Source organism: Aethalodelphis obliquidens, unplaced genomic scaffold, assembly GCF_003676395.1.
Source record: "Aethalodelphis obliquidens isolate GAN/ISIS:26980383/991018 unplaced genomic scaffold, ASM367639v1 scaffold3, whole genome shotgun sequence".
Taxonomy (NCBI): Eukaryota; Metazoa; Chordata; class Mammalia; order Artiodactyla; family Delphinidae; genus Aethalodelphis; species Aethalodelphis obliquidens.
Genome location: NW_020837947.1, coordinates 73,933,328 through 73,957,310, shown reverse-complemented (window position 1 = coordinate 73,957,310; position 23,983 = coordinate 73,933,328). Strand labels below are relative to the sequence as shown.

General features: G+C 42.9%; 1 protein-coding gene across 1 annotated transcript in view; it reads left to right on the top strand.

Moving 5' to 3' along the window:
• The first annotated feature begins 8,955 nt into the window (after positions 1 to 8,955).
• LOC113612201 (2-oxoisovalerate dehydrogenase subunit beta, mitochondrial-like) overlaps positions 8,956 to 23,983 on the top strand; it is a 73,483-nt gene continuing 58,455 nt past the window's right edge. Inside the window, exons 1-3 of the mRNA XM_027091875.1 lie at positions 8,956 to 9,355; positions 20,880 to 20,957; positions 22,455 to 22,523. Of these exons, the coding sequence (XP_026947676.1) occupies positions 8,971 to 9,355; positions 20,880 to 20,957; positions 22,455 to 22,523 (532 nt within the window). The 5' untranslated portion in view covers positions 8,956 to 8,970. The remainder of the gene's footprint in view (positions 9,356 to 20,879; positions 20,958 to 22,454; positions 22,524 to 23,983) is intronic.

Sequence of the window (23,983 nt, the reverse complement as noted above, 5' to 3'; positions counted from 1 at the left end):
GGTTTGGGTGTGAGTCTGCACAAATGACTCACTTGAAACAATGCTGTAGGGCTCAGCCAGGGACTGGCTTGCTAAGTGGGTCAGGTCAGGTTGAAAGACATTGGCAATCACAGGTTACCCAATCTGTCTGGGTCACTGCCCAGACCACTTTCCTTGCATTCTTGCAAATTTTTGTGTTTATTTTGTCCTCATCAGCTGGTGCTGCTTAATCTTCTATGACTGGGGGCAACGGAACAAGCAGGAAGGGATCAATTCAAGCAGCCACTGCTTATAACAAAGACTGATTTTGTATCTTCTGATAATCAGGACAGCTCTACATCCAACATTCTCCTTTTTTGTTGTTTTTCCTTGCCATTTCAGTCCACAGATTGAAAGTCTAAACAGTTTTGTCTCCCTTTTTCCCTGCTTTTCCCATACCTATCCCAACCACGTGCCGGTTTCTTTCCTGATTCCCTCCTATTTTTTCACTCCTCACTTTGTAAGCTGAGTGATTCTGACATTCGTGAACCTCCAGGAGCCGGGGAATTGCTTCCTCCCTGATTTCATCTTCTTAGAATGGTATCATTCGGGCCATTCTGTGTCACTCTGTAGATGAAGAAACTGAGCCCTGAAAGTTAACAACTTGCCCAGTGATGCACTGCTGTTTATTTTCACAGTGGAAACTAGAATCCAGATCTTCTGACTCGACCATCCTAGGCCTCTTATTTTTTCTTTAAATCTCTACGGCTTTAAAAAATAATAACTACTAATTTTTAAGAGTCTATATTGTATGAATCTTTATTTTATCTAGTGGAGAATAATTAATACCTAACTTGATCCCAAATTTTCAGAAGTGAGACCTAATTCTAAAAAATGTTTAATAACTGAGATGAACTGAAATGATGATGTAAAAGCAATTGTCACACTGACTAGCATAGGCTTGGCCTTTAATGCCGGTCTGTTCTTCTGAACTTTGAAGTATAATTCAGATCCTCACCTGAAAGTTTCTCCATATCCTTTGTTTGCATCATTAAGGGCACTGGCTTTGAAGTTATTCAGATCTGAATTTGAACCCCAGCTGTGTCATGTACTGTGTAATTTTCCCCTAGCTGTTTAATCTCTGCAAGCCTTGGTTTTTCCACCTACGAAATGAAACTCATAAAACCGTGCGTGATTGCTCTGAGCAGTAAATGTCATGATGCTTCAAAGCACTTAGCACAATGTCAGACATTTAACACGTGCTTAATAAATGTGGGTTATTTTGGGCTTCCCTGGTGGCGCAGTGGCTGAGAGTCCGCCTGCCGATGCAGGGGACACGGGTTTGTGCCCCGGTCCGGGAGGATCCCACATGCTGCGGAGAGGCTGGGCCCGTGAGCCACGGCTGCTGAGCCTGTATGTCTGGAGCCTGTGCTCCGCAGCGGGAGAGGCCACAACAGTGAGAGGCCTGCATATTGCCAAAAAAAAAAAAATTGTAGATACACAACTTTTCCATAATTTATTTGTGACTGCTGAAGAAGACAGCTCAGGCACAGAGGGCAGTCAGCAGTGAGCAGTGGAAGAAGTGGAGAACTAGATATTTATTTAGATATAATCTCACTGATATTCTCATTGTACAAATGAGGAAACGGGCCCAAAACTGTTCTAAGTCTTACCCAAAGTCTTACTGCTCGTGGGTGCATTTCTTTTTTAATTGATGTTTATTATTATTTTTTTTTGCGGTACGCGGGCCCCTCACTGTTGTGGCTTCTCCCGTTGTGGAGCACAGGCTCCGGACGCTCAGCCTCAGCGGCCACGGCTCACAGGCCCAGCCACTCCGCGGCATGTGGGATCCTCCTGGACCGGGGCACGAACCTGCGTTCCCTGCATCGGCAGACGGACTCTCAACCACTGTGCCACCAGGGAAGCCCGTCATGGGTGCATTTTAATATACACAAATGAGCTTCTTGCCCCAGATCATGTGATTCTGATGATTAGATAGTGCATCTATTCCTTGACTTTGCCCCTTCTTGTGAGACTTAACAAATATTCACAGAGAAGCATTCAAGGATGTTCATGACAGCACACTTATGGGCAAGGAATTGGAGGCAATCTGGGTGTCTGTCACAGGGGAGATGGAATCAAAGGGGTAAATGCCAGCAGCAATAGACTAGGTGTCCATGGGCCACCATGCACAGATCTTGAAAACAGTGCGAAGAAAGTGAGAAACAGAAAGAACTCTTGGGCACAAAAGCATTTAATTAAAATAAGGGCACACAGAACAATACATATTTTATAAGGAAATGTACAAATAAAATGATACATGTCAAAAATTAAAATAGGTGCATATTTGGGGAAAGGCAATGGTAGTGGAGAAAGGAAAAATACATCAACTTATACAAAAATCAAGAGAAGATATTTACACGTATTAGCGATGAGCCTGTGCCATAAATGGGACAAGAATATGAGTATGGATTAACTCTCTACACTGGAGGGTCCAAATAAATACATAAATAAATAGCAAAAGAGGGGATTATCTATAGTGGGAGGGTTGAGAGATGTTTCTGAATGCCGTTTCCATAAAGAGGCAGACTTGCTATGTCCCAGATATTGGGACATCTAAAGCCAGGCTAATGACAGTCCTGTGGGATGCTAGAGTTTGATTTACTTGGTAAGATGATGTGACTGTCAACATGAGTATCCTACTGGCAGGGATGAGTGCTGAGAGCCATGGAATTTGCCCCATTGCCAATAGATCGCAATTTTCTCAGCGTTCTGTTAGACATAATAATACCTTACATTTGTATGGCATTTAATATTATTCAAAGCACTTCTGTGTTTACAGTTTCATTTGATTTTCCTAAGAGAGGCTAAGTGAATTATGCATTTCACAGATGAGGACTCTGAAACATGGAGTGTGTTCAGTTACTATTCCAAGGTCACAAAAGCTAGTAGAAAACCTGGTCTAGAAGCCATGTCTCCTGAGCAAATGGTATGCTTCTGTTCCTTCTCCTGGTGAAAATAGAGAGCTGACTGGGGCATACCCTTTTTGCCTTCTGATATCCCCCCCATGAGCAGGACACAATATAATTTCTTTGGCATCCTTGCCCCAGAAAATGCATAACCTGAATTTAATCATGAACGAATGCCAATTAAACCCAAACTCTATGAATGATTATAGAAGCTACCCCAATCTGAGTTTCACTCTGAATCACGAAAAAAACTTACACTAATCCTCCAAATTACAGAATAGGCTTCAACCTATGTGTCAGAAGTGGATGTCAGCTTCTACCCAGATGGCCTCAAGGACAGCACTGGGAAGGATACTTACACTGAGAAGGGTGAAAGGAGGAAGAGGAACCTCTGAAGGAAGTAACAGAGTGGTAGGGGAAAGAGAAGTGGCAGACGAAAAGAGGGAAAATGGCTGGTCAGGAGTGTCCAATGTTTCCTATCAGTCTAGAGAGATGAGTGCTGGGAAGGGGCTAATGAATGTCACTCCTTACTTCCTTTAAGATGACTGTTTCAGAGGCGGGTATGTCTAGGCAGAAGCCAAATAGGTATGAGGAAGAGTGTCATGGTGGATGGCCCCATTTGCTTGTTCTTATTGACCTGCTTCATTTTTTTTTTTTTTTTGCGGTACGCGGGCCTCTCCCGTTGCGGAGCACAGGCTCCGGACGCGCAGGCTCAGCGGCCATGGCTTACGGGCCCAGCCGCTCCGCAGCACATGGGATCTTGCTGGACCGGGCACGAACCCGTGTCCCCTGCATCGGCAGGCGGACTCTCAACCACTGCGCCACCAGGGAAGCCCCTGCCAACACTTTTATCTTGGACTTCTAGCCTCAGAACTGTGGCACAAAAAAATTCTGTACCGTGAGTGGTACTTTGTTACAGAAGCCTTAGGAAAATAATACATTCACTTTATATTTTGGACTTTCTTTTCAGATTGATCCCAATAGGATCATTCCTTGTGGTAATCAGCAAAGCAAGAAAAATCATGGAGCTCTTCCATCTAAGCATGCCCAGTCCTGAGTTGAAACAAATTTCAAACAGTCTGTGAACTAACATACATGTTATGGAACACATGCTGTAGGGGGATGGATCCCCTAACCCACATATGTTGGTGTACAAATGTATTTTTCTATGACTCGATTTTTAAGCAACAGCTTTGCTGAGATATAATTGAAAACTATCACTGTTATTTACTTTTAGAACATTTTCATCTCCCCCAAAAGAAACTCCATATTCAGTAGCAGCCCTTCCCCACTACTCCTTTACCCCAGTCCCTGGAACCACAACTTTCTCTTTCCATTGATTTGTCTATTCTCGACATTTCATACAAATGAAATTGTATAGTATGTGGTCTTCTGTGCCTGGCTTCTTTCACTGAGCATAATGTTTTCAAGGTTCATCCATGTAGCAGTACTTCATTTATTTTTATTGCCAAATAATATTCTGCCATCTAGATATATGACACTTTGTTTACCCATATCAGTTGCTGGACACTTGGCTTGTTTCCACTGTTTGGCTATTATGAACAATGATGCTATGAGCATTTGTGTACAGGTTTTTGTGTGTACATACGTTTTCATTTCTCTTAGGAGTGGAATTGCTAGGTCATATAATAAAACCATGTTTAACATTTTGAGGGATGGTTAAGCTATTTTCCATAGCAGCTGAACCATTTTACACATTTTACATTCTCTCCATCAATGTAAAAGGGTTCCAATTGCTCCGTATCCTAACCAATACTTGCTATAGATGTCTTATTTTAGCCATTCTAGTGGATGTGAAGTGAAACCTCATGGTTTTGTCTGCATTTCCCTAATGCATAATGATGTTGACCATCTTTTGATGTGTTTATTGGCCATCTGTATATCTTCTTTGGAGAAATGTCTATTCAAAACCGTTGCCTGTTTTAAAAAAAAAATAAACTTTATTTTTAGAGCAGCTTAAGTTCACAGCAATATTGAGTGGAGAGTACAGAGAGTTTCTATATACCCCTGGCCCTCACACAAACACAGATGCCCCCACTATCAACACTTCACACCAGAGTAGTGCTTTCGTTATGACTGATTAACCTACACACGTCATCATCACTCAAAGTCCATAGTTTGCATTAAGGTTCACTCTTGGTATGTACAATGGGTTTTGACAAATGTATAATGACATTTACCCCCGTTATAGTATCATATAGAACAGTTTCACTGTCCTGAAAATCCTTTGTGCTCTGCCTATTCATCCCTCCGCCACTCCCAACCCCTGGCAACCACAGATCTTTTTATTGCCTCCATAGTTTCGCCTTTTCCAGAATGTCATATGGTTGGAATTATACAGTACGTAGCCTTTTCAGATTGGCTTCTTTCACTTAGTAATATGCATTTAAGTTTCCTCCATATCTTTTCATGACTTGATAGCTCATTTATTTTCAGTGCTAAGTAGTATTCCACTGTGTGGATGTACCAGAGTTTATTTATCTAATAAGCTACTGAAGGACATCTTGGTTGCATGCAAATTTTGGCAGTTATGAATAAAGCTGCAATGAAAATTTGTGGACAGGTTTTTGTTGGGCATAATTTTCCAGTTCCTTTGGGAAAATACCAAAGAGTGTGATTACTGGATTATATGGTAAGAATATGTCTAGTTAAAAAAACCCCAAACTGCCCGATTGTCTTCCAAACCATTCTGCATTCCCACTGTCAATGAATGCGAATTCTTTGCCTATGTTTTAGCTGGGTAATTTATCAGTTTATTGTTAAGAGTTTTTAAAAAGTATATTCCGGATATAAGTTCCTTATCATTCTGACTGCTGGGCCTCTTCAAGTTCCCTAGACCATATCTGCATCTGGGTTGGCCATATAGAAGAAACATTCTGCTATTCCAAATGCCATGCCCTGGAGGGGTGTTTGAGGACTGTGTGATGCTCCTCCAGGCCCATCTACAGTTCTTCGAGTTCTATGGCTCTACCTCCATGGAAGGTGGGAAAGACTGGGTCTTAAATTAGCAGGCTACTTATAATCTTTTGCTTAGGTCATAAATTTTGTTCCCTAAGTCATTCAGGTTCTTGAGGTTTAATACTCAGAAACCAGTCTTTAAACTCACACTCTTTTCTCAAATGATTATTTTGGCCATCAGCATTACAATCTATTTTAAAATTCTAAAGCGAGAGTTTGAGTCCTTGGCTACTTGCCTCCCTGATGCCTCTGGTTGAGTTTGAATGGGAGCAGGGGCCAGGATATAAGGATGTATCACTATGAAATATTATGTTGCTATAAATGATGGGTGTCCAAAAGCACGCTGAGTTCAAACAGGTACAGGCTGCAAAGTAGTTCAGCTCAGGGACAGAAATTAAGTCAAGAGTCATTCTGAAGAACGGCCAGCAACTTTGAACTCTGGCTCCCCAGGGCTCTGTATGTGTCCAGGGAGGTTACGGTGTCAGAAATGCAACTGGAAGTAGCTTAAGCAAAGAGAAGAATCTATTTTGAGAAAATCACGGCATCTCACAGAACTTCAGCACCAGAAAGTGTTTAGGCTTCAAGAACAAACAGAGTTAGGAACTCAAATACAGTCACATTCTTCACCTTTTCTGGTCCACGAGATTGCTGAAAACTGTCTTTGCATCTCCCAGTGGCATTGAAAGATAGCCTATCTTTCTTTCTCAAGTACTTTTCCAAAATTCCCAGAAAATAACAGTCAGTTTCCCAAATTAGTATCAATGAAATGTGGCCAGGGTGGGTCCACTTTAATAACATAGACATTTCCATGGTTACTGGGTAGATAGTGTGGTGGAGGGTAGGAGAAATTCCACCCCCCACCCCCCAAAAAGTGATTTGCTGGTGGACACATCTGTTAGGTGCTCTCTTTGTTGTTCCTGACTGAATACAGCTGGAAATGCAAACTTCTTAGACCAGCATATGAAGACCTCCAAAATCTCCCTCTAATCTTTTTTCCCTACTTCTGTCAATTCCTGTATCTTTCCCTATACCCTGAGTCTGATAGTACCAAGTTGTTTTCTCTTCCTGGAAGGCACTATGTTTTTTTTTGCCTGTTCACATTTTTTTCTTGGTTTGGAATGCCTTCTCCTCCCTAGTTTGCCTGGTAACTTCTACTCATCTTTTGGGTGCAGCTCAGTGTTACTTCTGGAAGCATTCTTGACTTAACAAAAGCAGAGTTTATTGCTCTTTGTATGTTTCATTTTATTTACATTGTCCTAGGGCCCCATCACATTGGATTATACTTGTCATGTAATCTGTCTCCTTTCTTTGCCACCTGGGACATTCTTAAAGGCAAGACTATATCTTGAACATATTTGTCTCAATGGCAGCTTGTTTCCAGCTGGTATACATAGCAGAGGTTCAATAAATTCTCACCAGTTCTTTTATTATTTTTCTTTTTTTCCCCCAGGCCTAAATCATCTCAGCACCCCAGCTCCCTAGACTATCAGCAAACTGAGAAAATGCAGATTGATTGGTTTTTATCCTTGCTTTTTACCCTCTTTTTTTAAAAAATTAATTTATTTAATTAATTTATTTGTGGCTGTGTTGGGTCTTCGTTGCTGTGCACGGGCTTTCTCTAGTTGTGGCGAGCGGGGGCTACTCTTTGTTGAGGTGCACAGGCTTCTCATTGCAGTGGCTTCTCTTGTTGCGGAGCACAGGCTCTAGGTGCACAGGCTTCAGTAGCTGTGGCACGTGGGTTCAGTAGTTGTGGCTCCCGGGCTCTAGAGGTCAGGTTCAGTAGTTGTGGTGCACGGGCTTGGTTGCTCCGCAGCATGTGGGATCTTCCTGGACCAGGGCTTGAACCTGTGCCCCTGCATTGGCAGGCGGATTCTTAACCACTGCGCCACCAGGGAAGCCCTTTTTCCTCTTTTTTAAAAATTAAATTTTGACTATGTAAATGTAATTTAATTTTGTTACCCCCTCCTTCATTAAAATTAAATAAAAAATCCTTCACTCACATAAAAATAAAAGACATAATACAGCACGCATGCACACGCACGTGTACACATGCACACACATACACCATGAAACAGAAGAGGTGAACAAAACAAAAGACAAGATTAAAAATCCCTGAAATGTTAAATTTTGGGGCTTACATGGGAGTAGGAATAATGGCGACAGAATTCTGATTCTCCTTTGGGCAGTTTTAAATTCCTGTCTCTTAATCCCAATCAGAAAACAGGCAGCTGGTGCATCTCTTTGTCTCTCCTTTCACCCCATTTCTTCTCTCTTGTCCTTTGCCTCCTTGCAAAACCAATTATGGATTGGGAGGCCAGGAATAGCAGAAGGGAGACAATCTTTCCCCCTCTTCCTTCTTCATATTGCTTTGGGCCTGTATTTTCCCACCTTCATCTGATGGAAACACTTTCACTCTTGTTTCTATCGTATTTTGCTATAATTTGTAAATTCATGGACAGAGTAGGTATCCTTTTAAACATCTGAATTTTTAAAAGGAAAATTTACAAAGTTGATAATTTTAAACGTAAATTAATGAATTCTCAAATTCTCCAGGTTTCTAAGCTAATCAGCTATTTTCACTGTACCTGGGCAAAACTGCATCCGAATTCGTATTAAGTGGATTTGCAGGATGAAATCTAAATTTACCTCTTTCACTCTCATTTAAATCCAGAAAAACAAAATAAAAATCTATACAAAATTATTAAATACTCAGGGAGGGTTTGACTAAAGAGCGCAGGTTTAGAGCAGCGATTCCCGCAGTGTTCTGAAACTCAAAGCCAGTAACCAATGCCGATCGGTAACCCTTTCCATCCCTTACTTACAGGATAATAAAGGTAAAGAGCAGGAGAGGATAAAAAAGGGTTACATTTCAAAAGAAAATATAAATCTTAAAATGGAAAAGCCATCGGAACCTCACAACGCAGATTACGTTGGAAAAGAACAAACCCAGGTAGAGCGTGGAACTTTGCAGAACCGCGTTCTGCTCCCGGACCCTGGCAGCTGACACTGGGAGGACTCCGCCTCCAGGAACAATCTCATTGGAGCTCACCTGCCCCTTTTCCGCATGCGCACAACGGGCAAACACTGCTGGCTCTTCTCGTCGCCTTTCCCACCCCCGAATTCCGAGCTCCGATTGGTTCGCTTCACGGGGCCGCCCCTTCGGTCCACCCAGTGTGGAAGCCGCCTCGGCGCTCCGCCCTCCCTGCCGGCAGCGGGCCGCGGCGCAGCCTGCAAACCCCGGCGGCGTGTGGGGATGGCGGCGACGGCGGTGACGGTTGGCAGGCTGCTGCGGCTCCGCGCGGCCGGGCCCGAGGGACACTGGCGTCGGCTGCGTGGCGCGGGGCTGCCGCGGGGCTTCCTGCAGCCCGCCTCGGCCGACGGGGATGCGGCCCAGAGGCGGCAGGTGGCTCACTTCACTTTCCAGCCTGACCCGGAGCCACTGGAGTACGGTGAGCTAGCGGCTGCCCTGTCCGCTCCCGCGCAACCCAGACTCCCAGGCCCGCGGGAGGTCATAACGGATGCCGCCCTGCCTGTTCTGGGCGGGGTCCGTCGGGCTGACCTCCTTGCATCCCGGCATAATCCCTGCCCTGCCCTCCGGAGCCTTGTTCTACCTTAGGGTCTGACTGTGATTTCCTCCTTGCTACATTTTTGTGACTACTCAACCCTCGAGAGGCAGCCCCTCGGCACCCTCGAGATGGGTGACAAGGCACACCAGGTGTGCAAGGGCCTGGGGGTGGAGGGGTGGTGCCAGGGACAGCCTCCCTTTCTCCGTTCTCTATCCTTGCTTTTCCAAGTGCCCCCCGACCCCCAGAGTTGCCCCAGCTTGCCCATTGCTGGGCCACAAAGTACAGGCATCGGTATGTTAAAAAAATAAATAAATAAAGCGCCCCTCCCCTTTTTTTTGCTTTAGTAGGTAAGAGAAAACGGAGGGACTAAAGTAACTGAATTGATTTCCCCAAGGTCACAGAAAACATCCAGCTTCCTATCTGAGCCTAGTACTAAGCTTGTGCTGGGCTAGGCTGCCACTTAGTCAAGGAGGGGTAAGCGATGTAGGTGACGATGTAGGTGATGGGCAGAGGAAGCCTTCAAGTGCTTCCAACGGCAGCAGACACGTAGCACCTCTCACGCTTCACGGTATGACAGTTGCATAACATTTACGGTTTCTTCTGCGAGTTTTCTGTAATCTCCAACAGATCCAGTGTCTATCATCAGAACATTGGAAACAATGAGAAAACAGCTACCTTTTCCTTGGCTAAGAACTTCTCACATGCTAGAGTTGACATTTTGCGAAGTGTGCCAGTATTTGCTTGTGAGTAATAAAAATGAACATTTATTGAGCACTTACCACAGGCAGGCATGGGCTGAGAAGTTTACATTCATCCTCTCATTTGATGCTTAGGACAACCTTAAGAGGTAGGTAATGTTGTTATTCCCAGTTAAGTTAAATGAGGTCTTGAGATGGTTTGTCCTGGATTACACAGATAAGTTAGTGGTAGCATCAGCTTTGGAATCTAATTGTTCAGATTCCAGAGCTTCCATTCTAAACGATGTGCTAAACTGCATGTGGAAACTATTTACTAAGAGGTGTTCCGGTTTTGTGAAATAGTAGACACCATAAAGGCGAATAGCGACTTTTTCTATTCAACAAGATGGACCTCGAATTCTGTCTTCAAAGCAAAGAAACTTTAGCCCGATACTTGAGAAATAGAGCATAGGTCTTCTTAACCTCCTTCCATAATTACGAAATTACTAAAACTTGAGTAAAATGATAATAAAATGTTTGTTCTTATTATAACAATAATAAAAGCATATCACAGATATTTTGGATAATAGAAAAGAGCAAAAAAAGAAAGTAATCTCACCACCCACCACTGTAAATATTGCTAATATTTTGGGGTGTATCCTTTAAGTATTTCCTTTCAGTTTAGTGGAATTAATGTATTCCACTAATAAAATGAGTGGAATAAAAGTTTCCCCTAATTGTAGTTTTAATACAGATACAATTTGCATTATTTAATCAGAAGCATTTTCCCATATTGTTATATAGTTTTTATAACCTTCTTTGGAAGAAGACATGTTCTGGGAATTCCCTGGGCGGTCCAGTGGTTAGGACTCCATGTTTTCACTGCCGAGTGCCCAGGTTCTATCCCTGGTTGGGAGACTAAGATCCCACAAGCCATGTGGCATGGCCAAAAAAAAAAAAAAGACGTGTTCCGTCGAGCAGAAACACTGTATAATTCAGTGGTTAAAATCTTGGCTCTAAAATCAGATTAGGCTAGGTTCCATCTTCACACTGTTACCTATAACTTTAAACTCATCACTTAGCCTCCATGAACCTCAATTTCTTTATAAGGAGTTAATAATATCTAATTTGGAAGGTTGTTATGAGGACTAAATAAGGATAACGTGCATAATGTACTTAACACAGTCTCTGACTACTAAGAAGCACTCGGTAAGTAAATGGAAACTTTTAATAATTACCTTTATGCTTTTGTTGTTACAGTTTTGCTGTGTTGTAAATAATTCAGATAGAAACATTTCAGGTATCTTTTACTGTATCTGAGATTATTTCTTTAGGATAAAGTCCCAGGGATAAGATTTCTGATTCGAAGATATGAACACTTTAATGGATTTTTAATGCATAGTTCAAATTACCAGTTCATACTTCTATTTGAGGTGTGAGAGTGTGAGTACTGGGTGTCATGCTAAAATCACAGGTGTACTGTGATACTGTGATTTGTAGTAAGAAATACATATTTGGTCTTTGTTCTGTTCCTGGCACAGAACTCTTGAAAATTCCCATGATGAGAGCAATAAAGGTGTCTTTAGTTATGTTACTGTTGACTTTTGGTAAGCCCCTAAGTCACCTAAGGATGGGAGCTGGTGACCCATGTGCTTAGAGGTTTGGAACTTTCAATCCCACCCTTCTGACCTCTGGGGAGGGTAGGGGGACCTCCAGGTCAGTGGATTGCCAATGGCCAATGATTTAATCAATCATGCCTAGGGAAGTCTCCCTAAAACTTCAAAGGACAGGGTTCAGATGGCTTCGGAGAGGGAAATCCCTGGTGGTCCCATGGTTAGGACTCTTGCTTTCACTGCCAGGGGCCTGGGTTTGATCCCTGGTTGGGGAACTAAGATCCCACAAGCCGTGCAGTGTGGACAAAAACAATAAAAATTAAAAATTAACCCTCCCCCCTCCCCAAACAGCTTCTGAGAGAGTGGCATTCTCAGAGAGCAGGGAAGCGCCTCACCTTCTCCCACACACCGTGCTCTGTGCAGCTCTTCCATCTGGCTGCTCCTGAGTTATATATAGTTTATTATAGTTATGATAAACCAGCGATCTAGTAAGTAAAATGTTTCTGGGTTCTGTGCACTGCTCTAGCAAATTAATCAAACCCAAGGAGGAGCTGTGGGAACCTCCCATCTTAAGCTGGTCAGTCAGAAGCACAGGTGACAACCTCACTTGGTGTTGGCATCTGAATTGGGGGAGGGGCGGTTTTGTAGGGCTGAGCCCTTAATCTGTAGGAGTTGAGATGAATTATAGGACACCCAGCTGGTGTTGCAGACTTGCTTGGTGATGTGTTAAAAAGACACATGCACTTTGGAATTGGTGTCAGAATCGTATGTGCTCATGCGTGTGAGTGTGTCTGCAGCGCGCGCTCACACACACACACACACACACACACACACACACTCGGGTATTTTGTGTATTTTAAAAATTGTACACGGGGTTATTTCTTCTCTCAGTGCTAATACTGTCTGCCATTCTTGAGCAGCTGCTCTGTTCCAGGTGTTGTGGTAGACATCAGTCTGTAATTCTCACAGTAACCTTGTGAGCTGGAGAATATTATGCTCATTTTACAGATGAGAAAATTGAGGCGTAGAGATGTTGGTGGCCTGCCCGAGTCTGATAAGCAGCACAAGAATTTGAACCCAGATGTGTCTAATGCCAAAGTCTCCCACACGTACTGTTGTACGTACTAATGAAGATACCTATTCTCTCTCTGCCTTTCTATGTTACTGTCTCTCTGCCTTTCATGCGTGCTACAGATAACTTTTATTCTTTTATTTTGGCTATTTTGACACGTGAAACGGACTCCTTAAATAGAGTGGTGGTCATGGTCAACTCTGAGAAGGTGACATTTAAGCTGCATGGTGAGGATTGATAAAGGAATCACCTCAGCAAGGACCAGAGTGGAAGCTTGTTTTCCAGGAAGAAACAAGGACAAGCAAGGGTGAAGGCCCTGAGGTGGGGTGAGATGTGCTGTAGGAGTCGAGAAGGCCACTGTGGTCGGGGATGTCCTGTGTACGGGACAGTAGGCAGCTTTCAAAGATCAACGGCATAATGAAGAATCTTTGTATTATGGGATGACGGCCTTCTTGCCAGTATTAGAATTTTTAGGGTTGGGAACAGTGTAAGCAAAGAGAGGTTAGAAAGCATGGAGTTTATATGAGGAACAGGAAGTAGTGAGTTTATTTGGAGGAGAACGAAAATGGGTGGGAAACAAGTTAGGAAAAGTAAACGGAGGCCTCTAAAGCTAGAGTAAAGTTTGGGGAGAAGGAAAGATTGAATATCTCTAACGCGCCTTTCACTGCGCCGGTGCATTACATATAGATTCAAATGTGGTTCTGTGGGCGGTGGAGGGCCATTGAGTGTTTTTAGGCAAGAAAGTGACCTGAGATGTCCTTGTATTATATTACTGGGCAAGTTTATAGAATGGATTGGTGAAGGGAAGGTAAAGAGGCAGAGAGATGCGTCAGAGAGATATTGTAATTGTCCACATGAGGAGCTTGAACTTGGTGAGTGTCAGTGGAAATGGTGGCATGTTTGGGAGGCTCTGGCACCGTTTTGCATGCAGGGGCTCAGTCAGGGGAAGGTGTATCGAAGGTGACTTCACATTTTCAACCTGGGAGGCTGAAAGGATGGTGAAGTGGTGGTCGCACTGATAGAAATGAGGGATGGCAGAGGAGAAGCACGTTTTCAGAGAGGGAGAGGGTGACTTAAATTTTGGATGTGTTGAGATGTCTTAGTCCTTTTGGGCTGCTGTAACAAAAATGCCAATAGGGCTTCCCTGGTGGCGCAGTGGTTAAGAATCTGCCTGCCAATGCAGGGGACACGGGTTTGAGCCCTGGTCTGGGAAGATCCCACATGCTGCGGAGCAACTAAGCCCGTGAGCCACAACTACTGAGCCTGCGCGTCTAGACCCTGTGCTCCACAACAATAGAAGCCACAACAATGAGAAGCCCGCACACCGCGATGAAGAGTAGCCCCCGCTTGCCGCAACTAGAGAAAGCCTGTGCACAGAAACGAAGATCCAACACGGCCAAAAATAAATAAATAAATAAATAAATATATTTAAAAAAATGCCAATAGACTGGGTGGCTTATAAACAACAGAAATTTATTTCTTATAGTTCTGGAAGTCCAAGGTCACAGCACTGGCAGATGATTCAGTGTCTGGTGAGGGTCTGCTTCTTGGTTCTTAGCCATCTATCTTCTCACTGTGTCCTCACATAGTGGAAGGGGTGAGAGAGCTTTCTGGGGTCTCTTTTGTAAGTGCACTAATCCTATTCATGAGGGCTCCACCCTCATGACATACTCACCTCCCAAAGGCCCCACATCCAAATACCATCACATTGGGAATTAAGTTTCAACATCTGCATTTGGGGGGACACAAACATTCAGTCTCTAGCATTGGCAGTGTTGACGGAATAGAACACTCTGAGTGAGGTAAGGTGGTGTGAGTTCTGATCTGGCACCAAAACAACTACGTCACAGGTAGAAACCCTTGGGGCCAGAGAATTCTCTCCAGGTCTCTTTTCCTCATCTTTTTTAGAATTGCCCTCAGTGAATGTCCTTCCTCTTTTCTCCTCTTACTCTGTGTTTCCTGTGCTGACTGACTTTATCATTGCTCATCCAAACCTCTCGTGGTACCCCACAGAATGAAGATAACGATGAGAGCGGACACTTTGATCTGTGCTCACCGTGTGCCAGGTGCTATTCTGGGTGCCTTGCGTGTATCGATTCATTTAATCCTCAAGTAACAGTGCTGTGATAGAGAATTTGAGCCGCACTTTACAACGTAGCATTGTGACATTGGCCATGTGTGTTAGTCTTCATAAGCTTTATTTTCCTCATTTGCACTGCCTCAGAGGGTCGCTGGGGGCACTCAATAAGATAATCCATACAACTACTGGTGCCTGACACCCATTGTGCTAGAAGGGTCTCCCTAATTAGGGGAGAGGGAAGGTAACTGGTGCAGAGTAGATGCTCCCTAAATATTGGGACATTTGATAGTAGTTATCTCACTGAATTCTCACAATAGCCCAATGGAAGTAGGATTTAGGGGATTAGATACATAGAATGGATGAAAGGAGGACATTCAAGGATGCCTCCTTGGTTTCTGGCTTGGGCACCTGGGTGCCATCTAGTGCGGTTTTTAAAGTGGAAAGACTGGTTTTGGGAGTGGACATCAAGAGTTCAGTTCTGTGCTGGTTGAGTTAGAAAAGCCCAAGACACCCAAGTGGAGAACTGACAGCTGTTGGATATAAAAGCCAAGAGCACAGAGGAGAGGTCTGGATTGGAGAAACCCATTTGTGAGTAACCAGCAATATAGATGGATTTAAGAATCATAGAGACTGAGTAGATTAGGGCCAGCAAAGGTAAGGGAAGCGCCGCAGGTTGTCATACCATGGGCGTCATGCGTTGGCAGATGTTAGCATGAGCCCACCTCACCCCGAACTGTTAATTTCTTCCTTTTCGTGGATATGCAGTAACACGGGCACCTTCAAAAGGCATTTGCGTTTGGAGACCCTTCATTTACATTTCAATATAAAATGTTCCGTCCCTGTTACTTGAATTCTCCCCGAAACTTACTTTATGGGGTAGAGGTCGGGACACCCTTTAATAGGGGTTAGGATGGGGTAGAGGTATATACGTGGCTCCTAGCAAAAGATTCCTGGAGAGTAGGGTATCTGGAGGGGTGGAAGAGGTTTTGCTGGGGGAAGACAGGTAGCTTCTTAGGCATCCTCCCATTTTACAGTGTGGTTCATGCCAGATTATGCCACGGAAATCACGCATTCGTCGTGCTTCAACAGGCGTGTACTGCCTGTCATGTATGTGTCAGGCAGTGTGCTCAACGCGGGGGTTTCTAAGAGGCACACAACGAGGAGGGGCTGTGATACACAGGTCTCCACCAGGGACCAGGCAGCCCAGAGCAGAACCAGCGCTGGATGTGTTGGTGGAAGCTTCGTTTTCCGAAGTAGACCCTAATCCACGTCTTAGCTGTGTATTTATTTGTATTTGTTCGGGGTCTAAGTGTAGATACACTTACTGTCAGCATGGGCTGCTGTTGACCTGGGTTATTTCTGGACGCTGCTCCTGGGGCACCTGTGTGACCCACTAAATCTCAGGTGCTCTAGCTCTGCTGATGGCCTCTCTCTCCCTTCAGTGCTACCCCATGCTGCATATGGAATGGTTACTCAGAATAACTGAGTACTGCTCATCAGACTGGTACTGCAGTACTGCCTCTCCCCCACTCCCCTTGGCCTGGAATTTGTCTTTGAATTGTGACACTGGTAGATTTTTTCCTATCCCATTCCTTTGTTTTTAAGTGGTTGATGAACAATTTGCTTTGTCTGTTTTTTAATTTTTTTTTTTTTTTTTTTTTTTGCGGTACGTGGGCCTCTCACTGCTGTGGCCTCTCCCATTGCGGAGCACAGGCTCCGGACGCGCAGGCTCAGTGGCCATGGCTCACGGGCCCAGCCGCTCCGCGGCATGTGGGATCTTCCCGGACCGGGGCACGAACCCGTGTCCCCTGCATCGGCAGGCGGACTCTCAACCACTGCGCCACCAGGGAAGCCCTATTTTTTAATTTTTAAGAAACAGCCTCATAGGTTTATTTGTTCAGCTGTTCACTCAGCAAATATTTATTGAGCACCTATTGCATGTCAGATACTGTTGTAAGGGCTGAGCACATAGCTCTGATCAAAGGCAGTTAAGAACCTCTGCCCCCTTATGTTCTATTGTGTCCCTTACATCCCAGCAACATGCCACTTTGTCTTTGCAGCAATGATGATGACCTGGTTTTTAAAATTTTTTATTTAAAATTAAAATTTATTCTTTTCCATTATGGTTTATTACAGGATATTGGATATTGTTCCCTATGCTATACAGTAGGACCTTGTTGTTTATCTATTTTATATATAGTAGTTTGTATCTGCTGTCTACTCCTAATTTATCCCCCCCTCCACTTTGGTAACCATAAGTTTGTTTTCTTTGTGAGTCTATTTCTGTTTTGTAAATAAGTTCATTTATAGCATATTTTAGATTCCACATATAACTGACAACATGTGATATTTGTCTTTCTCTTTCTGACTGAGTTCACTTAGTATGATAATCTCTAGGTTGATCCATGTTGCTGAAAATGGCATTATTTCATTCTTTTTTATGGCTGAGTACTATTCCATTGTATATATGTACCACATCTTCTTTATCCATTCCTCTGTTGATGGGCATTCAGGTTGCTTCCATGTCTTGGCTGTTGTAAATAGTGCTGCTATGAACATTGGGGTGCCTGTATCTTTTCAGATTAGAGTTTTCTCTGGATGTATGCCCAGGAGTGGGATTGTAGGATCACATGGTAGTTCTATTTTTAGTTTTTTAAGGAACCACCGTACTGTTCTCCATAGTGGCTGCACCAATTTACATTCCCACCAACAGTGTAGGAGGGTTTCCTTTTCTCCACACCCTCTCCAGCACTTATTATTTGTAGACTTTTTAATGATGGCCATTCTGACCAGTGTGAGGTGATACCGCATTGTAGTTTTGATTTGCATTTCTCTAATAGTTAGCGAAGTTAAGATCTTTTCATGTGCCTACTGGCCAGATGGTGACCCGGTTTTTCACAGTGTTCTACTTAGGACAGTTTTGAGTAAGCAGCTCATTTCCAACCATAAAACCCCATTTTACCAATGGGTACCCTTTAGCTTGCATCCTTGGCTTGGGAAATTGCACGCTGTGTATATTTATGTTCATTTTGTTATAACTTTTTATCCTGGAAAAGAAGAGTCGTCAGTCTGGCTTTGAAATTTTGCAGCCAGTTATTGATACTGGTAATTGTGTGATTTGGCAACTGGGTTTAATAATTTTGTAGTGGTGTTCATAGGCCTTTTTCTTTTCTCCTTTTTAAGGTCTTACCAGTGGCACAGCTTTGGTTAGACATGCTCCAGGTGTGCTTATCTTATCATGAGGGAACTTTAGGCATACTTTATCAATAGTTTTTGGTGTAACCCCCAGGAAAATAAGTAATTCTAAGGAAAATAAATATTTAAATGATGTTACCTCTGAATAACTTGTGATTTCTTTCAGACCCATCCATAAATCACACTGCAGATTAAAAAAGAATCACAAGTAGATGTTGTTCTACTAAAAATTGTCACTTAAAGCTTTTAAAAGCATCTAGTAGAATAGCAGTTAATCCAAAACCCCAAAATTCTGACTTTGTTTGGGAAAAAAAAAGTATTCAGAAGGGAAAGATTATGTGTTCATGTGGAAATATAACATTTAGATACCCTTACTTGTAAATTATTTTCATACAAGATGAACAAATTCTTTGTGGTTATCAAGCAATACTTTTCAGATTCACTCTGTTTGATTTTTATTATTAAAGTCTTTGCTTTCTCCTTACTGGAAACTTGCCAAGCAGCAGTGAGATGAGATGTCTTAGAGGCATTCAGTATTAATTCAAACGGTCAGCAGACTTGAAATAAGTACCAGTTTAGACGTTTCGGCAGTTTCATCCTCCCTAGAGTCTTAGCTATGAAAATCCTCATTAGATTTTCCTAGATAAAAATCTTACTTTAGGAAATGTATGAAAGAGGTGAAGGAGTGGGAATGTCACGGTGGTTGGGAAAATAGTTTACCCTAAACGATTATCATCTGATGCTGGGCACCAGTCAACCCTTCTAAGAGTTTTTATAGAATGGAGAAGGATTTAAGGAAAGTATCTATTAAATGGCTTAGCCTTTAAGAAAAATACATTATGAAGTAATTATGGACATGGGGTGTGATGGTGATATGACAGTGATTTCTTGAATAAATTCCTATTCTCTACACCAGAAATAAGAGTAGAACCAGGCTTTATTCTGGGCTCAGAGGGCATCAGGGCAGATCTGACTGGGTATCGCCGAGACCTGTAGCCTGGGTATTAAACAGTGTGGAAGGGATCAGAGACAGGTGGGAGCCCAGAGCTGGACAGAGAATCAGAAGGCGGGAAAGATGGAAGGTTGCAGGTGTCCTAGGTCAGAGCCTGCTGTGGAGCCAGGGCACTCCAGGGATGGGCCTCCAGGAAAAGGATGACTGATCAGTCAGTGTCTCTGGGCTGCAGGGTTGAAGGCAACAGCAGTCATGGTTGTGACCCACCCTGGGAATTAGACCTTGGCTTTTGGGATGCACAGGCCACTGGGGTTCACAGAGGTTAGATGGGCCAGTAGTCAGGGTAGGCAGCAGGTGTTGGAGGGATTTGATATCAGCATGGCTATGGGTTAAGGTGCATGGATCAGGCAGTAACATGAAGACGGGTCCTGTGTATCAGAGAAGGTTCAGGCAGAAGCCTTTTCTGCTCTGAGTAGTGCTTTTGTGGATGATCTGACCCTACAGTTCTGGGACGATTGTGGGCACTGGGCAGCACCGAGGCTTAAAGCAAAGCCCTAAAATCATGGTATTTCTGAATTCCAACGTTTGGAACTTTATCACATAAAGCTTTATACCGCTCAGAATGATGCCAAGGTCCAGATGAAGGCCACATTCACAGACCAGAGTCTGACAATTAATGCTAATATTTATTCAACACTCACTGTCTCATGTACTGTTCTAAGTGCTTTACATGTATTGTTCCAGTTAATCCTCTCAGCAACCCATTTAGGGAGACAGAGATTGGCTCACAGAGATTCTGCTTGAGCAATAAGAAATAGGAAGGGCCAAGCTGGTGTGCTTAGGCATGGGGTTATAGAGTTCTCCATACACCAGCAGTTCTGGGCACTGAAGTTTTTTAGCCTTCCTCACTGTTCTGTGGCCCATGACCATTTGTTCTTATTGGCACATTTAACACATGACATTGGTCACATGTATTTGTTATGGCTTATGTTCCTAAGATTCATCCAGGGCGTCTTCCCAGACCGCTACCACTCTGGCTGCTTCCCTTTTCTGACTTTCCATAGCTTTTATTTATTGTCTACACACATTCGTTCAACTTTGTCATGTTCCTTCCTCCTTTTTTTTATACTCGTCTTAAAATTGTTTAATATGTTTAAATTTTGCCTCTTCAACAAGTGTCTTAAAGTTTGTATTGCTTTTGTATCCTCTACAGAGCCTGCATCATTGTAAATAATTCAGTAAATTTGCGCAATATATTCTATACCTTTCTTTCTACCTTGACTTTATTTTTTTTTAATTTTGTTAAATTAAATTAAGTTAAATTTAATTTTTTTGGCTGCACTGGGTCTCGCTGCGTGTGGGCTTTCTCTAGTTACAGTGAGGGGGGTCTACTCTTCGTTGCAGTGCATGGGCTTCTCATTGCGGCGGCTTCTCTTGTTGGGCAGCATGGGCTCTAGGTGCGTGGGCTTCAGTAATTGCAGCATGCGGGCTCAGTAGTTGCGGCACATGAGTCCCAGAGCGCGTGGGCTTCAGTAGTTGTGGCACATGGTCTCAGTAGTTGTGGCTTGAGGGCTCTTAGAGTGCAGGCTCAGTAGTTGTGGCACACGGGCTTAGTTGCTCCACGGCAGGTGGGATCTTCCTGGACCAGGGCTTGAACCTGTGTCCCCTGCATTGGCAGGCGGATTCTTAACCACTGTGCCACTAGGGAAGTCCCATCTACCTTGACTTTAATTAAATTTTAATCAACAGTTAAACTGGTTATTTTTTACATATGTTACAATGCATGAATTTTCTTTTTTTTTTTTTTAATTTTCACAGGGCAAACTCAGAAAATGAATCTGTTCCAGGCAGTAACAAGTGCCTTAGATAACTCACTGGCCAAAGACCCTACTGCAGGTAAACTTCCTTTGTGCTTGACTGTGGTAGTTGTGTTAATTCAGAATTGAAGATTTGCTAGAAATATTTGTCTGGAGCTCAATGGGTAACATTATATCTACTTGAAATTTTTAAAAGACCTGAACAAATGCTTAAGGCTAAATAATCAAATTATGATATTTAAACACATTTTTTAATCCTCTTATTATGAATTAGTTCGCACGTATATCTGGCATCATTAAGTTAACTTTCTCCCACAGTATGTGTGGTCCTTATATTACATTAATACCTTCTGGGTTTTTTGAATAAGTACTGCTGTTTCTCTAGCATGTAGAAAAAAATGGAAAATACCACTTCGTTCAGCTATCTATTTATAAAATGAAGGTTTGATTCTGTGCTTTCCTTTGGGATACGTTGTCATTCAACTTGTAAGATTTTTTGGGAAATAACTGTAATATTTATAATTAACTTTATAAGTAACTTTATCTTATTCAATTAAATTATTGCTATAAAGCCAGTTGTCCCACTGTGTATTTTCTACATTTGACTGACTTGACTTCCTATGTATATTTAGTGTACCTTGGGTTTCCACTTGGGAATCTCTGGTTTTAAGGTCAAGTGAAAAACAGGTTCATTTTTAGGAGGAAGTGAGAGCTGGACTAGTGGATGGTTAGACCTTCCTTTGTTTTGACCGAGAATGACTGATGTAGCCCCGTAGAGAAGGGTGAGTTATTTTCCTGAGGTCCACGAAGCCGATGAGGTGCCTTAATGGGACTAGAATTCAGCTTTGTGAACACCCGTTGTTTGGTTCTCTTTGCCTTACTACGAGGTGCCCCTCAGTTTTCACCTATACTATTCTTTGCCTCGTTCCTTACATCCGTCATACTTGCCTCCTTTCTCTTTCACGCAATCTGCCACTTTCCTATTTGTGACTGTTCTCTCAGCTTGAAATGCTGTTCCTTTAGCTCTTCGATTGCTGACTCTCATTGTATGTCGTGTATTTAAAACAACAACAACAACAACAACAAAAACAAAAACGCTGCTCTGGGACTCAGGAGCCTGGTGTGTGAGTCACAGGTCTGCCTCTTGCTTTCTGACTTGTTAAGTTACTTTACTACTTTTCTGGCCTCGTTTCCTTCATGGGTAAAACAAGATGAGATTCCAGATCTGTGTTTCTTTCTCAACTGGGGATTTTAATCCCCCCTCCTCCCCTCACAGTTAATAATGTCTGGAGACAGACTTGAGGCTGTTACAGCTCTGTGTGGGGTCACTGTCATCCACTGGATAGAGACCCGGGGTGCTGCTCTGTGTCTGCAATGCACAGGACAGGCCACTATGACAAAAGAATTAACCAGTCCAAAGTGTCCCTGATGTCGAAATTGGGAAACCTTGATTTAGATCTGTGGTCCATTCCTGTTTTCTAATTGAAAATGTAAACATTTAAATTACTTATTTCTCATTGTTAGTATCATTTAGGGATTATTAAATACAATGTGTTTTTTAAACATTGTTTTTCAGTAATATTTGGTGAAGATGTTGCCTTTGGTGGAGTCTTTAGATGTACTGTTGGCTTGCGAGACAAGTATGGTAAGTTAGTATCTTTATATATGAACAGTATTCCTGTAGAACTTTTACTTAAAGATCTTGAAAATACAAAGTTTGCCTGTTGAAATGTTTGCCGTATCCTTATTGTACAGATGGGTTCCTTTCGTTTCCACGGCCACCCACAGACTCCTTTGGCTTAGATTTCTCCAAGCGTGTTCTAACTGTAGCTTCCCTCTGATCTAGTTCATTATACATATTATAGATTCCAAAATAGTCTTCATTAAATACACTGTTTGTCATGTCCTTCATGCTCTGGGAATCTTTGACCTCTTATTGCCGTCTACCTTAGCCGATTTCTTTTGTTTTTTTAAAATTAACTAATTAATTAAATTTAGTTGGCTGCATCAGGTCTTAGTTGTGGCCCATGGGATCTTTCATTGCAGCACGCGGGGTTCTCCCTAGTTGTGGCGTGGGCTCAGTAGTTGCGGCCCATGGGCTTAGTTGCCCCGCGGCATGTGGAATCTTAGTTACCCGATTGGGGATCAAACCCACGTCCCCTGCGTTGGAAAGCAGATTCTTAACCACTGGACCACCAGGAAAGCCCCAACCCCAAGAACATGGATTACTCTTTTTTGCTGTTTTTTGTTTTGGCCATGCTGTGGGGCATGGAGGACCTTAGTTCCTCGACCAGGGATTGAACCCACGCCCTCTGCAGTGGGAGCACAGAGTCTTAACCACTGGACCGCCAGGGAAGTCCCCTACCTTAGCCCATTTCAGTCCCATTGCGTCTAGTTCAAGGTTCTGCCCTATTGGTCTCTGTTAATAGATTTCATCTTCTATTATCTGCAATAGGATTCTCCAGAGAAATCGAACCATTAGGATATATCTATGTGTGTGTAGATATGTGTGTGTATATGTATTATATATCTGTATTATCTATACTTATACTTATATCTATATTTATACCTATACTTATATCTATATTGAGAGAGAGAAAGTGAGAGAGAAAGTGAGAAAGAGAGATTTATATTTTAAGGAGCTGGCTTACACCATTGTGGGGCTTGCAAATCTGAAATCTGCAGGGCAAGCCAGCAGACTGGAAAACGGGGCAGGCTTCAGGACAAATGTTTTCTTGTTTGGGAAACCTTAGTCTTTTCTTCTAAGGCCTTCAAGTGATTGGATGAAGCCCATGCACATTAAGAAGGATGATCTGCTTTACTTAAAGTCTACTGATGTAAATGTTAATCACATCTAAAAATACCATCACAGCAATATCTTAGACTGGGATCTGACAGCCAGGCACCATCACCTTGCCAAGTGGACACCTGGCATTAACCATCACATTATCCTTCCACATGTTTCATCCCCACCAGTCTGTGCCTTTTGCCTGGCATTGATCCATTTCCACCTATTGCTTTCACTCATTTCATTTGCCTCAGACTTAAAACCATCATAGAATGCATATTCCTCTGTAAGGAATGTGTTTCAACCTCTTTCTGTGA